At 43.0% G+C, this 16,712-nt stretch overlaps 1 protein-coding gene across 1 annotated transcript; it reads right to left on the bottom strand.

The window, feature by feature from the left end:
- Positions 1-5,364: 5,364 nt before the first annotated feature.
- On the bottom strand, positions 5,365-5,994 carry LOC104907651 (hypothetical protein). Its single transcript, XM_010696609.3, has one exon. The coding sequence runs from the start codon at positions 5,855-5,857 to the stop codon at positions 5,561-5,563; it is 297 nt and encodes a 98-aa protein (XP_010694911.1). The 5' UTR covers positions 5,858-5,994; the 3' UTR covers positions 5,365-5,560.
- Positions 5,995-16,712: the final 10,718 nt, after the last annotated feature.

Genomic DNA, 16,712 nt, shown 5'->3' with positions numbered 1-16,712 from the left:
TAACTAACAAACTAGCCTAAACTAACAAAAAAAAAAACAACTATAATACCAACTAAAAACTGCCAAATTCAAGCTAAGTACCTCATCGGCACCCGCTCGAACGACATGGGGCTCATTAGCCCCTCATTCGAGTGGTGTTCGATCCACTTCGCCAATAGGAGAACCCCTCTCCTTTGCCTAGCCGCGCCCCTATACTTAGCCAATTTAAAGCTAAGTACTTCATTGGCACCCACTCGGATAGCATGAGGCTCATTAGCCCCTTAACCGAGTGGCGTTCGACCCACTCGGCCACTAGGAGACACTCTCTCCTTTGACGAGTCGCTCTCATACTTTGCCAAATTGCAGCTTAATACTTCATTCGCGCCTACTCAGATAGCATGAGGCTCATTGGCCCCTCAACCGAGTGGCGTCCGACCTACTCGACCACTAGGAGACCCTGTTTCCTTTGACGAGTCGTTCTCATACTTCGCTAAATTCAAGATAAGTACTTTATTGGCACCCACTTGAACGACATGGGGCTCATTAGCCCCTCATCAGAACGACGTCCGATCCACTCACCCAATAGGATACCCACTCTTCTTTGCTGACTCGTTCTTATACATAGCCAAATTCAAGCGAAGTACTTCATTGACACCCACTCGGATAGCGTAGGGCTCATTAGCCCCTCTTCCGAGTGAAGTCCGACCCACTCGGCCAATAGGAGACCCCCTCTCCTTTGTCGGTCGCTCTCATACTTAACTAAAGTTAAGTGCTTCATTGACACCCACTAGGACAACATGGGGCTTATTAGCCCCTCATCCGAGTGGCGTTTGATCCAGTCGGCCAATAGGACACCCCATATCCTTTGCTGAGCCGCTCATATACTTGGCCAAATTCAAGCTAAGTGCTTCATTTGCGTCGACTCGAACGACAAAGAGGCTCATTAACCCCTCGGCCAGACCAGCAATACCTCGGCAAGTAGCCTCTCGGCCAGCTTGAGGGAGCCTCTCGGCCAACCCGCAGTGCCTCGACAAGTAGCCCCTCGGCCAGGCATGCAGTGCCTCAGCAAGTAGCCCCTCGGCCAGCTCGAGGGAGCTACTCGGCCAGGCCAGCAATGCCTCGGCAAGTTGTGCCTCAGCCAGCTCGAGGGAACCACTCGGCCAATAGCCCCTTGGCCAGCTCGAGGGAGCTACTCGGCCAGGCTAGTAGTGCCTGGGCAAGTAGCCCCTCGGCCAGCTCGAGGGATCCACTCAGCCAGTAGCCCCTCGGCCAGCTCGAGGAAGTCACTCGGCCAGGACAGCAGTGCCTGGCAAGTAGCCCCTCGACCAGCTCGAGGGAGCTGCTCGGCCGTGCCAGCAGTGCCTCGGCAAGTAGCGCCTCGGCAAGCTCGAGGGAGCTACTCGGCCAAGCCAGCAGTGCCTCGCCAAGTAGCCCCTCGGCCAACTCGAGGGAGCCACTTGGCCAGTAGCCTCTCGGCCAGCTCGAGGGAGTCACTCGGCCAGGCCAACAGTGCCTCGTCAATTAACCCCTCGGCCAACTCGAGGGAGCCACTCGGCCAGTAGCCCCTCGGCCAGCTCGAAGGACTCAATCGGCCAGGCCAGCAGTGCCTCGGCAAGTAGCCCCTCGGCCAACTCGAGGGAGCCACTCGGCCAGTAGTCCCTCAGCCAGCTCGAGGGAGCTACTCGGCCATGCCAGTAGTGCCTCGACAAGTGGCGCCTCGGCTAGCTCGAGGGAGCTACTGGGCCAGGCCAGCAGTGCCTTGGCAAGTAGCCCCTCGGCCAACTCGAGGGAGCCACTCGGCCAGTAACCCCTCGGCCAGCTCGAGGGAGTCACTCGGCCAGGCCAGAAGTGCCTCGGCAAGTAGCCCCTCGGCCATCTCGAGGGAGCCACTTGGCCATTAGCCCCTCGGCCAGCTCGAGGGAGTCACTCACCCAGGACAGTAGTGCCTCGGCAAATAGCCCCTCGGCCAACTCGAGGGAGTCACTCACCCAGGACAGGAGTGCCTCAACAAGTAGCCCTCAGCCAGCTCGAGGGAGCTACTCGGCCAGGCCAGCAGTGCCTCGGCAAGTATCCCATCAGCTAGCTCGAGGGAGCCACTCGACCAGTAGCCCCTCGGCCAGCTCGAGGAAGTCACTCAACCAGGCCAGCAGTACCTCCTCAAGTATCCCCTCGGCTAGCTCGAGGGGGCTAATCGGCCAGGTCCGCAGTGCCTCGATAAGTATCCCCTGAGCCTGCTCGAGGGAACCGGACCTACTCGGTCAGGCTCACAGTGCCTCAGTAAGTAGCCCCTCAGCCATCTCGAGGGAGCCACTTGGCTAGCTCGAGGGACCTACTCGGCCAGGCCAGCAGTGCCTCAACAAGTATCCCCTCGGCCAGCTCCAGGGATCCACTCGACTAGTAGCCCCTCGGCCAGCTCTAGGAAGTCACTCGGCCAGGTCAGCAGTACCTTCGAAAGTACCCCCCTCGGCCAGCTCGAGGGAGCTATTCAGCAAGGCCTGTAGTGCCTCGGGAAGTAGCCCCTCAGCCAGCTCGTGGGAGCCACTCGGCCAGTTGCCCCCCGGCCAGCTCGCGGGAGCTACTCGGCCAGGCCAGTAGTGCCTCATCAAGTAGCCCTTGGCTAGCTCGAGGGAGCTATTCGGCCAAGCCCGCAGTACCTTGGTAATAGCCCCTCGGCAAGCTCGAGGGAACTACTCGGCCAGGCTAGTAGTGCCTCTGCAAGTACCCCCTTGTCCATCTCGAGTGAACCACTTGGCAAGTATCCCCTCGGCCAGCTCGAGGGAGTCACTCGTGCAGGCCAGCACTGCTTCGATAAGTACTGCCTCGGCTAGCTCGAGGCAGCTACTCGGCCAGACCTTCTCTTCTTTGTTGGCTGCTCTCATACTTAGCTCAATTCAAGATAAGTGCTTCCTTGGCACCCACTAGGACGGCCAATAGGACACCGCATATCCATTGCCGAGCCAAGTAGCGCCTCGGCTAGCTCGAGGGAGCTACTCGGCCAGGTCAACAGTGCCTCGTCAAGTAACCCCTTGGCCAACTCGAGGGAACCACTCGGCCAGTACCCCCTCGGCCAACTCGAAGGACTTACTCGGCCAGACTAGCAGTGCCTCAGCAAGTAGCCCCTGGCCAACTCGAGGGAGCCACTCGGCCAGTAGTCCCTCGGCCAGCTCGAGGGAGCTACTCGGTCATGTCAGTAATTCCTCGGCAAGTAGCGCCTCGGCTAGCTCGAGGGAGCTACTCGGCCAGAAGTAGCCCCTCCAACTCGAGGGGGCCACTCGGCCAGTAACCCATCGGCCAGCTCGAGGGAGTCACTCGGCCAGGCCAGCCAGGACAGCAGTGCCTCCGCAAATCGCCCCTCGACCAGCTCGAGGGAGCTACTCGGCCAGGCCAGCAGTACCTCGGCAAGTATCCCCTTAACTAGCTCGAGGGAGCCACTCGACCAGTAGCCCCTCGGTCAGCTCGAGGAAGTCACTCAACCAGGCCAGCAGTACCTCCTCAAGTAGCCCCTCGGCTAGCTGGAGGGAGCTACTCGGCCAGGCCCGCAGTGCCTCGATAAGTATCCCTTCAACCTGCTCGAGGGAACTGGAGCTACTCGGCCAGGCCCGCAGTGCCTCGGTAAGTAGCACCCCAGCCAGCTCGAGGGAGCCCCTTGGCCAGCTCGAGGGAGCTACTCGGCCAGGCCAGCAGTGCCTAGGCAAGTATCCCCTCGGCCAACTCTAGGGAGCCACTCGACTAGTAGCCCCTCGGCCAGCTCGAGGCAGTCACACGACTAGGCCAGCGGTACCTCAATTAGCCCCTCGGCCAGCTCGAGGGAGCTATTCGGCCAGGCCCGCAATGCCTCGGTAAGTAGTCCCTCGGCTAGCTCGAGGGAGCTACTCGGCCAGGCTAGTAGTGCCTCGGCAAGAACCCCCTCGGCTAGCTTGAGGGAGCCACTTGGCCAGTAGGCCCTCAGCTAGCTTGAGGGAGTCACTCGGCCAGGCCTGCATTGCCTCGGCAAGTACCGCCTCAGCCAGCTTGAGGGAGCTAGTCGGCCAGGCCCGCAATGCCTCTCTAAGTAACCCCTCGGCCAGCTCGAAGGAGCTACTGGGACTCGGCCAGCTCGAGGGAGCTACTCGGCCTCGGCCAACAAGGCTCGAGGGAGCTACTCGGCCTCGGCCAGCAAGGCTCGAGGGAGCTACTCGACCTCGGCCAGCAAGGCTCGATAGTCCCCCTCGGCTAGCCAGGCTCGATGGATCCCGTTAGCCAGCGAGGCTCGAGGGCACCTATAACCCTGGACTGCGACTCACTGACCAGGCAGCGAGATCCCCGTGCTTGGTTTATTCTAGCGATAGAAGATTTCCTCCACTACGATCCAGCATGAAAATTCGTGGGTTCCGCTCAACATCGACAAAAATGCAATCACCTTATTCCGCCAATCAACCGCACTAAAATAGCGATTTCCATTCCGATTACTTGGCGTGGGACTAATTATATGGGCTCATTTCTTGGACTAGCCCACCTATGACAAAGTTACTAAAATGCCCCTATATCTAGGGAAGCTAATCCTCCACCAGCTGGAGCTGAGTAAAATACTTTCATTTATTTGAGGTTTCATCCTCTATAAATAACGATATCTTATTTATCAAAAGGTAAGAAATTCTGAGCTACCAAACCCAGAACATCTCTGTCTACATTGATCACTTACTTTCTCTACCTCAATCATTTACTGACTTGAATATCGGAAAAGCGATCCCGAAACCACCACGGGGCAGGCTAACGTTATTTTGCAGGACTCCGACGTAAGGGTAAAAGAACTCAGACGTACCTTCTTGAAACCTACATCAGGTCTTTCAACATACTATAATCTCTTAATTTCTTGACGGGAACACGATGTAAATTTTTTTGACTGCAAAGTCCAACAGAATTCCGATGCATAGTAGGAGAGAGAAGTAGGAAAAATGAAAGATAAATTTTCTAAGGTGGGAGAATGTGAAGGAAAGAGAAAAAATGAATTAAAGTAGGTAGCATTAACTTTGGGAGTACAATAAAATTTGAATTTCAAATTCAAAATAATTCAGATTTTAATTTAAAATTCAAATGAAATTTTAAATTAGTAAACTTTAAACTTAAGAGTTTTGGCCAATCAAATTACTTATACAGTTATACTGCATAGTATATGTCATCTCCTATACATTCTGTGTATGTGTAACTTTTCTCGATTTAGTCAATCACAAATTTTTCTCTAGTTAAACGTATTAATCAGATCAAAAAAAAAAAAAAAATCCTTACATAAAGGACCAGAATGTTAACTTATTAAATCAAATTCGAGGTGGAAGTACAATTGAGCAAGCTCGCAAGCTAAACTTGAGCAACCCAAATGCGAAATAAATCAAACTCATGCAAGAAATATTAAATTAAAGCTGGTTCTAACTTGTATAATTGTTATTAAGAATAGCCCAAACAACCCAAACAAGTTAAATCTTGACTCTATTCTTTCGAGCTACAACTTGACCTGTTTGCAACCCAAACTCACTAGGGTAAAGCCGTAAAACTAGTCCAAATAAGTCTTACATAGCTAAAATGAAAAAGTATTTATGATCATGCTCTATTGCTTCTTGGGCAAACGCCTAGAAGAAGGATTGGGATGAGTTCCAGCACCACCTTGATCAGCTTCATTTTCGTCGCGCTTCGACTGAGGCTGGGCGGACCCAAGCTGATCAGCACCTTGAGATTGAGCTTTGTCAATATTATGGGCAGCTGAGAAGAAGTCTACTGGCTCAGACTCAGCTATTTTGCCTCCTTCTAGTGGTGTGCCGGCTTTGTATGCTACCCTTGTGGCGTCATCTTCTCTTAGCCTTGCTTGCGCCGTTCCATATTTCAAGTCTTCCTTGCTCGTCGCCATGTGCTCCTACGATGATTATGTTTTGAGGGGTTTTTATATAGGGGGAGTCGTTATCTTTTATTGCTTTATATATAAGTTTGAACTCTAAGCTCAGGATATGGAGTTGTATAAGCTTAACAATGGAATTATGAGCTGAGGGGGTTTGGGGGGGGGGGGGGGAGAGAGTAAGTAACGTGGACTGATTTCTTCAAAGTATGACACTCAGCATGATCTGCACCCTCCCACGTATGAGTTGCAGGAAAACTTCTATTGTTATGAATCGACAACTAGCGGGCACATAGTTTTTTTTTTCCGACGGGGATAGCGCCTAGCGGATTGATAATCAAATTTTTTTTTAAGGAAGTTGATAATCAATTCAGGAATCCAAGTTAGGGAGAAAACAGGGGATTATATATTTTTTGGATATTCATCATGTGTTATTATTGATTTAAAATAAATATAATTTTTTCAATTTAATTAATAGGAAAAGCTAACTCAAATAAGATATCCAAATTATATAAGTATAATTTGGGTTCTGAAATGTTTGGACCGTCTATATCACTAGTCTAAATAAAATGATTAAATGACAAAAGGTAAAAAAAAAGGATTTTCAAGTCATAAACGGGTCAAAACGCATAAATACCAAGTATATGAAAGGGATCTACATTTTCTATAAATTGATTTTCCCTCCTCTAGTTGAGAGAACCAAAAAATTATTCTTCTCAAAAGCTCATAAATTTCTCTGGAAATTCTCTCTACAAATAGTTACAAGCACATCAAATTTGTGCCGACTGCTGAGATACACTCAAACATTTTCGACTGAGATGTAAGTTTTTGTCAGCCCTCATTCAAATACATTCAAGCAAAACTATCAAACTGAAGTTGATGTTGACTGAATGTCATCCTGAACCCAAACTTAGGTTGACGTTGATAAAACGACATCTTAAATTCAAACTCAGGTTGATGTTTAGAAAATATCATCCCAAACTCAAACTCAGGTTAACATTGACAAACGTCATCTTACATTCAAATTCAGGTCGACATAAACACATTTCACTCTCCAACTATGGAAATGAATCACGGGACTTAGTTTATTTGTACTATAAACTGTCTACAGAAATTTTATACAATACATTGAAATAAAGTTTCTTTGTTACTTTATATACCGTTTTATTTATTTTGACTCGAAATTTGTGCATACAAATTTTGGCACGCTAGGTGGGACCTTCTTTACCTCTCATCTCTGTTTCACTATAAAAAAACAAATCTCAGAAATGGCTTCTAGGAAGAACGTCTCTGAATCTGGTGAAAACTCTACTGAAATCTCGCAAAAAATCTGTAACACTGAGTGACATTATGGATGACATAACTCTATCTTGGTTTTTGTATCAGAGGAATGAACAAAGTTATTCTCGTTGCTATTGTTGCTGCCAAGCTTTGCACTGTAACAATATCCTAGGTAAAGAAAACTCTTTAAGCCTCATGCTTCTGAATCGTCATTGTGCCTTCTTTCCATATCGAGCGTGAAGATTCTGTGTTTGGCCGGACTACTTTAGCTAAACACGAACCGTTATCTATTGCTTTCGACATCTGGTAGCAACTCTCATTGATAAGTCAACTAAGATAATTGTCACACCAGTCCTCTCTTCGACTCACTCTATGTGGAGAGCGACAATGAAAGAAGCGGTGATCTTGTTGCCTCATCACCCCTAAAGACTTTCGGCTTAGAGGAACCTTAGAATTCACGGTCAAACATATTTGTTGTTATGGTGACCTGACTTACTATAGTTGAGGAACAACTTGCTAAAATGAACATCCTACTCCAAAAATTAATGAATGACGGAGAGGAAAATGATGCTCATATCAAACTCCCAAACGAGCAAATCGCTGCTTTCAACGATAAACTTGGTAGAGTATCAGGCGACACATAATCAAACCAGGGTTGTAATGAAAGCGAAGACGAGAGTGGTGACAACCCTCATCGTCCATCATCAGCTCGACAGCTTGAATTGTTGATAGCTCATGGTTTGAAGAATCAACTTTGGGAAAGCTCTCAAGGTAGTCATCACCATGTATTGCCTTATACGAAGAGAATTGATAAGCTCCAGATGCCATTTGGCTACCAGCTCCCAAAGTTTCAACAATTCGATGGGAAAGGAATCTTAAGCATCACATTTCTCACTTTGTGGAAACATGCAACAATGCTGTTACTACAGACGATTTCCTTGCCAAACAATTTGTACGTTCTCTTAAGGGCTTGGCTTTGATTAGTACACAAATACACCCTACAATCAATGGATAGTTGGTATGAATCGGAGGAAGGGTTCTTATACAGGTTCTATAATACTCGACGAATTGTCAGCATGACTAAGCTAACTAAGACACACCAGTGGAAGGATGTGCCCGTCATTTACATCAATTGTTGTTGTTTTGAGCATGCAAGGTGAAGACCATTTTCCTGAAACTTCTGCATCCGAGATGTGCATCCAGGGGATGCATTGGGATTTGACCTACATCTTTCAAGGGATCACTCCCAAAACATTTCAAGAACTGACAAGTAAAGTGCACAACACGGAGTTTACACTTGCTTGTCTTGAAAATGAATCAAACTCATCTGACGCATCAATGAAGGATCTATCGACGCCATGATTATGAAAATTATTCTAGGTCTAAGATCTAGGAGGATCGAAACAAAGCCTCGTGGATACAAACAAAAGTGTTCCTCTAAAGCAAGAGGGTAAACTCCAAGTTTACAAATATTCTAACTCCTAAGCAATAGTGTGAACTGCATACCAAACAAAACAAAATAAAAACTCCCAAGCAAGAGTATAAACGGCACATAAAAAGAAAACTATCTCCAGAGGAAGAGTATAAACATGAGCAAAAAAAAAAAAAATGGAACTCCTAAGCAAGAGTATAAATTGCAAGCAAATAAAAAAAAAAACATAACTCCCAAGCAAGAGTTCCTACGACGCATAAAAAAAAAAGTAGTTATTTCACCGACAAAAAAATTACTCACCAAATACCCCCACTATTTTCAAAATTCACCATATACCCTTGACCTTTTAGAAAATTCACCAGATACCCTTTTATTGACGGATGTTAGTCCTCCATTATTGTTTATTTACAAGTTTGCCCTAAGTTAGCCTAATAATTAGCCTTAAGTCAACCTAATTAACCCTAAGTCAACCTAATTAACCCTAACTAACCCTAAAACTCTATCTTCCCTAACCCCCCACCCCTACCACCATCACCACCCCAACAAACCCAACACTACCATCCCCTAACCCTCTCCCACGTAACCGTAGTCGCACCTCCCCCTCCCCCGCAACAGTAGTCGCGCCTCCCCCGCAACTGCAACCGCGCCTCCCCCCTTTGAATCACGAGCCCACCACCCCACCCCTTCGAATCCCGAGCTCGCACCACCCACAGCTCGCATCAAATTCGGGGGAAACTAAAAAGTAGAAGAAACTTGTCGGCGAACTGGTGTTGAACTGACGAGATCGAGTGAGTGAGGGAGGTGGAGGCGCCAGCGAGATTGAGGGAGGGGGGATTAGTGTTGAACTGACGCGAACTAGTGTTGAACTGACGAGTGTGAGGGAGGGGGAGACGCGAGGGAGGGAGGGGAGAGGGAGGCGCAAGGGAGTCGAGGGGAGGGGGGCTGACGGGGAAGGGGGTCTGTATGGGGGCTACCGGGGAGGGGGGTATGTATGGGGCTACCGGGGAGGGGGAGGGGTGGGGCTAAGGTTGGGTGGTGGGGCTGGTGGGTCTAGGGTTGGGTTAGAGAGAGAGAGTAGGGTTTACTTGGGGTTTAATTAGGTTAAAAAAGGGTTTTTTAGGGTTAATTAGTTAATGGAGGACTAATGTCTGTTAGCCAAAAGGGCATTTTGGGTAATTTTTTTAAAGGTCAGGGGTATGTGGTGAATTTTTTTGAAGGTCAGGGGTATCTGGTGAATTTTTTTAAAAAAGGGGGTATTTGGTGAATATTTTTTTTGTCAGGGGTATTTGGTGAAATAACCGTATAAAAAAACTACCTAAGTCGCCTTAAAGTGAAACATTGTCATGTCAACTCAAAGTGAGGCTTTGTCATGTCATGTCACCCTAGACTTATAAATAGACCGATTATGGTGGATCGACCATCATATGACAAAATCTGATATGTTTTTCAAAACTATTTTGCAATTTTTTCATGCATAATGCTTTTCTGCCTTATATTGATCAATACATAATCATAAGTTTCCATAGGGAAAATTGATTTTTTTTTGGATGATCATCGGGAAAATTGGATGTATCAATGACTTGGTTTATCATCAATAAACTGATTATCAAAATAGGGTATTGACAATGTTTCAGTAAAAGATGTCACATCACATTTGCTTAGTCATTGAGCACTAGTAGGAATGACCCTTATTACCCTATGGATATTACTGAACTCTAATGTCCATGGCATGAACTATAAAAAGGGATATGGTTCTTCATTTCCAAATGCACCAACTTCTACTCTTCACTACAACATTCTCTCTACATTTTCTTCTTTCACACAAAGATGGCTTGACAATTTATTTACAAAGATGCTAATAAATTGAAGAATGTAAATAAGCAACAACTCTTCAGGATCAGAATTTGGAGTGTCAATCAAGACAATCCACTTCATCTTCCTGTTTTACCAAGGCATTCATGCCTTTGCTATCACTCTGTATCTGTTATGAGATGAATGCTTCATCCAAATTTTGGATGAAACTCATCATGTCTTCCGCTTTGGAGACAGAGAGATAGTATGTCATGTGGAAGAGGTCGAAGAGCTACTAGGCTTACCATCCAATGGGCCGATCATTACACCTAGGTCTTCTACTAGAGCTTGAGGGGAATTATCAACCATCTTGAGCATTCCCAATAACTTTCATGACAACTACCTACAATATGGCAAGGTACTTCTTCTTAATTTATTATTAATTTTTCAATTTGGTACTTGGCAATTCCCTAACATTGCCAACTATAAGATTGTTAGAGAAACTGCTTGTATTATTATGCTTTTTGGAAGTACCCTCACAAATGGCCTTTAAATGCGTGCCATGCACGATGCATTTCATTCATCTCTCATATTGCTGGTGGCGGTCGTCTTGGATCACTTATTTTCGGAGAAATGTTTCTTGGTATAGATGAACTAAAGCAAAACCCTCAAAGCTTTGTTAAGGGATGTCCATTAGCCCTTCACTTGTGGTTATTGAAGAAATTTAGTCTTATGAAACTCCTATAAAATCTTTCTTAATTATAAAACTAATCACATTCGAGAAATAGGTTTTCATCCCTTCTTCTATCATCTTCTTAAGAATGGTGGGTGGGAATATAATTTCCTTCAACGGAACATAAAATGGGCCACAAGTCACTTTGGTATCGATGCAATTGTATTTGCAACTCTAGTCATAGAGGGGTACAACTAACAAGGCTCTGTCATGTCGTTTTTTTTATCATGAAGATGTCTAAGGCAAATTGGTGAGACAACATCATATCCCTACTCTCCAAGATCTTTAGACGTGCACCACTTATGATGCTGATATGAGTGGTATCAAAAGAATGCCCCTACTATATGGTAGGGAGCTAAAATTATATCAGCACTACCTGAACAACCTTTTTTGACAATTGATGATGATTACCTTCAATGGATCTTGGCCGATGTTGGTGAAGATAATGATTCAGACGGGCATACTATGATAAGGAGGAAAACTTGAGGGGAGCAAAATAATTTTTATGTCCTTTTTTTCTTATTATTTTTTAAGCTTGTAGAAGCAGAGGCGTTGTGTCTCTTTAATGTATGAAATGAAGTACATCAGTTGGGATGAACAAAAATATATGTTGGTGAGAAATTCAATGTGAAAGAAATCCTAAAGACATTCATGCTTAACATTAAATATGACATGCAAATTACATAATCAATCAATCATATGACATATAATGGAAGTCAATGTAAAACTATAGCAAATTAAACATCTTAGCATGCTCCATTTTCTTTTTGTTTCTCCTTCTCCTTCTCCTTTTTCCATTTTCATTTTTTTCGTTTTTCGTTTTTTCTTTTTATTTTTTTTTTGCAGACATCTCATGGGTACCAACCATATGGGCCTATTTATTTTGGATTGGGCTAAAACTCCCATTTTATCATAACCAAGTGGAATTCAATATTCATAAACTATATGGCCATAAAAAAAATTTACAGCTACTTAGACGCCTAAGCATAATACTTTTTCAAATGATCAAGATTAGTGGAATGAATAAATTCATTCCTATCAAAATCCCTTAGCTTTACTGCTTCAGTCATAGCGATATGCTTGACCAGGAATGGCCCTAACTAATTAGGCTTGAATTTCCCCGAGGATCATGCAATGGAGCTATATTTTGTTTTAAGACTGTCACCTTATCTTTATCTCGAACCTTCTTGCTAAATGAACAAGCAATTCTCTGTTGATAGAGTTGGATGTTATGTAAAGCCTGTAATCGATGTTAATCTGCATGACGAGTTTTGTACCACTGGTCCTCTAAGATTTCACTTTTTGCTATGACCCGGAGAGATTGTATCTCCACCTCAACCGGCAGGACTGGCGCCTTCCCATGAACCAAGCAATATGGGGTTATACCTATCGGGGTTCTTATTGATATTTTCTATCCCCAAAGGGAATATGGTAGTTTGTCAGGCCATTCTCTAGTCTTCTTAGTTACATTTGCAACAATAGTATTGATTGTCTTGTTGGCTACTTCCACTGCTCCATCGGTTTGAGAATGGTAAGGTGAGGACTGATGATGCTTGATTTCATACTTTATAAGAGTCATTTTGAGATGACCCTCAAACTGCGATCCATTACTTGAGATTATTTCGAAAGGCATTCCATCCGACAAATAATGTCATGGATCAGAAACTTCGAGACTTGTTTTACTACTAGTTTTAAAAATGATGCAGCATCAATCTATTTCAAAAAATAATTAATTGCCACAAGGAGATATTGATGCCCATTTGAAGCCTTTGGATGAATTTGTCTAATTATGTCAATGGCCCAACTTAATTGAATATGGCCAAGAAGAAATTATATTATGTAATGACATGTGTGACAATTGAGATTAGAAAATATCTGGGCACTGCTTGAAACCGCAACAAAGTTGATTCAATCACTTTCTAGGGTACTATAATAGAAACATGCTCGCAGAATTTTACAAGCCAACATCCTTCCATCCATACGGGGTCCAGACATTCTCCCCCATGAACTTCTTTTATGATTGCTTGCTTCTCATTATCATTCACGCAGAGTTATAGAGTACCATTATCAAACTCTTAGTGATATAGTCTGCCTTCAATATGAGAAAATAAGCAGCTAACCTTCTAATGACTATATGATCCTTCTTGCCACTTCTCTCTGGATATTGCGTAGTTTCTAGGAAGGTCTTGATATCCTTACACCAGAAATCATCATCATCTTGTTGAGTTAGTGTAGAAACAATTTATGCCACCGTCACAATCAACTTTCTTTTCTTCAATCAAAATTGACTGGATCTTTGTATCATTCTCCCATGTCAAGTTAATAGCGAGATTGGCTAAAGCATCAGTGAAGGTATTTTGTTCTCGAGGAAGATAATTGAAATTAATTTCATCAAAATAAGGGATCGGCTCTTGAAGGTACTCTTTGTACAGGTGAAGTCTCTCATCTCGGACTCCCGAGATTCCTATTATTTGTGATATGATGAGATTAGAGTCTCCATACATAGTGAGATATCTTGCCCCAACTACTAGAGCGGCTTCTACTCCATATATGAATGCTTCATACTCAGCTATATTGTTCGTTGTTGGGAAATCCAGCTTGACAACAAACAAAATTTGGACTCCTTCAGGATCTACTAATAAGAATTCTGCTCCATTACCTCTCCTATTACAAGCTCTGTCAAAATACATAAATTATTGTGGATTGCCGATAAATAAAAAATTCTCGTCATGAAATGCAACATCATTTTCATCTCTAGACATCAATCCTTCTGCTAGGACTTTAGATATGGCTCTTCCTTTACCAGATTTCAGGTTGAGACATTTAATATCAAACTCAGAAAGCATAGTATGCCATCTTGCCAATCTTTCACTAGAATATGTTTCTTAAACAGATACCAGATTAAATCAAGCCGCGATATCAGATAAGTGGTATGAGCTTGGAAATGATGCCTCAGCTTCTTTGTTGCATAATTAAAGAGACACGTGCTCTTTCTAGCGGGGTGTATCTTGTTTCTTACTCCAAGAATTATTTTCTCACAAAGTATGTAGCAACTTCCTTCTTTATTCCCTCTTGATATAGAGCTAAAAGGGTTCCCATAGTAGTTCATGTGATAGTGAGGTACAACATCATAAGATCATGCAAACACATCGACATACTCTTTTAATAATGCAACAAACACAGACTGTTTAATTAGGGAGAGGGATGTACCTATTTTGACTTATTTCAAAACATTTTCTTTCCCAACATTAATTACAATGGACTCCTTCATGGGTTTTATATATGTTTCAGTTGTATCAGGTGATTCATCATTATTAAATTCATTATTAGAAATAATATCTTGTATGCAAATGTACTTAGATAAAGGTTCACATGCAATTTCTTTAGTATTAGGATTTTCTAACTGGGTATGCAAGGTAGATTGGCTGGAAGATGAGCTAGCAGTATGATAACCATCTAAAAGTGGCAAAAAAATTATTTTTGTGAGATGCTTTTAGAGGATGGTTTTCTAAAAACATTCTAAACTCAATAGGCCCGTCTTTTTTGTTCAATGTTTTTGCTAGAAGGTATGATCAAAACGATCGGATTGAAATCCCCTTCTTCAGAAGACTCAAAAGTGGAAAGCCTATTAAGGATTCCATGTTCCACATTATCCACCCAATTATTTTTCCTTTTCATTTCCTGATTTTTGACATACTAACTTTTGATTAAATCCAAATTTGTATCTTCATTGAAGAATATCTCCAATCCTGGTGAAAGCTTATGTTCCTTCTTACTAAGCCAAGTTCCTGGGAATTCATAATACAACTCAATATATCCTTGCAAGATGAATTAACCAAAAAGGGTAAAAGAACTTATTGATGTTATGAGAAGTTTTTGTCGGATCATATCATAATTCATAACGATTTTACTTCTCTATTATGGGCATTAGTTGCTTTATCCCCCTACTGTCATGCCCTAATCAGTTCCTTGAGTATAACCCAACCTTATCATTATTTGAAGACCTTTAGACAGAGGTTGCATGGAAAATCCTACCCTTCTTTGACTCTATTTGTGGATATGGCAAAGATATTGGTTTGCTGATGGTAATTGGTCATCCGTAAAGAAGGGACAAATTTATTCTTCTTGTACCAAAAGGTAGAAGACAAGAATTAAAAGTAAAATAAAAAGAAGCTATCTATTGCATAATGCATTGCAAAGTAAGAAGAAAAAACTTTCTAAATCAATTTGATAGTATTTTATTTAGAATGATCCACCTTTACAACTTGTTGTTTTCAAAAAAAAAAAACTTAACTATTTTTGAATGATTTTACTCTCATTAGTGTTGATGACAAATATCATTCTTTCATACCCTACTTTAATATTGGACAAACACCAAAGATTTAGAAATTAGGGCATGTATCCCCACTAATGTTTCATTACAACATCATGAAATTGTCATAATGATAATTGCATCTTGAGTTGCGATTACATCATTTGAAATACGACTGTAAATACATTCGAGTAGAAATCAAAGGTCGCCTACATATCCCCACTTAATCAATATGCATTTCGTGGGGAATCAGACTCAACGTAGTTCGTCATAAATACACTAAAGTGTTTTATTAAATAAAGCAGTTGCACTCATATTGATCTACCTATGTAACCAGTGTGTTATATAGGTGGAGTGATCTCACAGTACAACTGTACGTGTTGAGGGGGATTCAAGCTGCACATAGTTCTCTGTTACTAGCTGGTGTACTAAAAGATTTTTTTTTCATTTACGTCTCATTGATGGGATAGTCCCTTCCAGGATGTTTACTGAAGATCCTCCCCTCTGGCATCGGATAGGCATGAGACAACTAAGTTGCCTTGCTGTAAACGAGAGTTATATTGGTAATCTGCTTGATGCAGTAACTGAGGGCATGACATTGCTTTGTGTCATGACCATGCAACTGATGATCGTGGCAGTATTTCCGGAGATTCAGACCCACGAGATTTACCCTTGGGCGTCGGTGAAGTGAGTGAATTTGACCTTGACAAACCAAGTTACGAAAAATGTCAACTTGGCATTGTCGTTGAGGGAATGACTGCACTTTTTTCATATGTACCCCTTTGTGGAATGAAGTAATAACACTTGGATTAGTGAGTCTTAAAAGGAAGGAACAAAGTATCAATAACTCTCCTTTAGAATTAAACAAATCTATTTAAAATGAGGTAATCACTCCAATTAGTGATTGAAATGAGATTAAGATAAGCATCTTAATTAGTGATTAAATATGAAGGATTAAGATAACCACCTTAGTTAGTGATTAGTAAGGAAGAAAATAAGTAATAAACCTAATTATTGATTATTCGAGGAAAGATAATCACCTTGATTAGCGATTAACAATGAAGGTTAGGAAATAATCACCCTAATTGATGATTATTGAGGTTTAAGATATTCACTCTAATTAGTGATTGATTAAATATAATAAAAGGTTAAACTAATCACCCTAATTGGTGGTTAACCATGTTTTAAGATAATCACCCTATTTAGTGATTAAATGAGGAAAATACTTGTCCTAATTAACGATTCTTAGGGCTTGAAATAATCACTCTAATTAGTGATTAAATGATAAAAATAATCGTCCTAATTAATGATTATTAGGGTT

The sequence above is a fragment of the Beta vulgaris genome, chromosome 4 (genome assembly GCF_026745355.1).
Source record: "Beta vulgaris subsp. vulgaris cultivar EL10 chromosome 4, EL10.2, whole genome shotgun sequence".
In the NCBI taxonomy this organism is placed as follows: Eukaryota; Viridiplantae; Streptophyta; class Magnoliopsida; order Caryophyllales; family Amaranthaceae; genus Beta; species Beta vulgaris.
The sequence above is the reverse complement of the archived record's forward strand: the minus strand, read 5'-3'. Positions and strand labels throughout refer to the sequence as shown.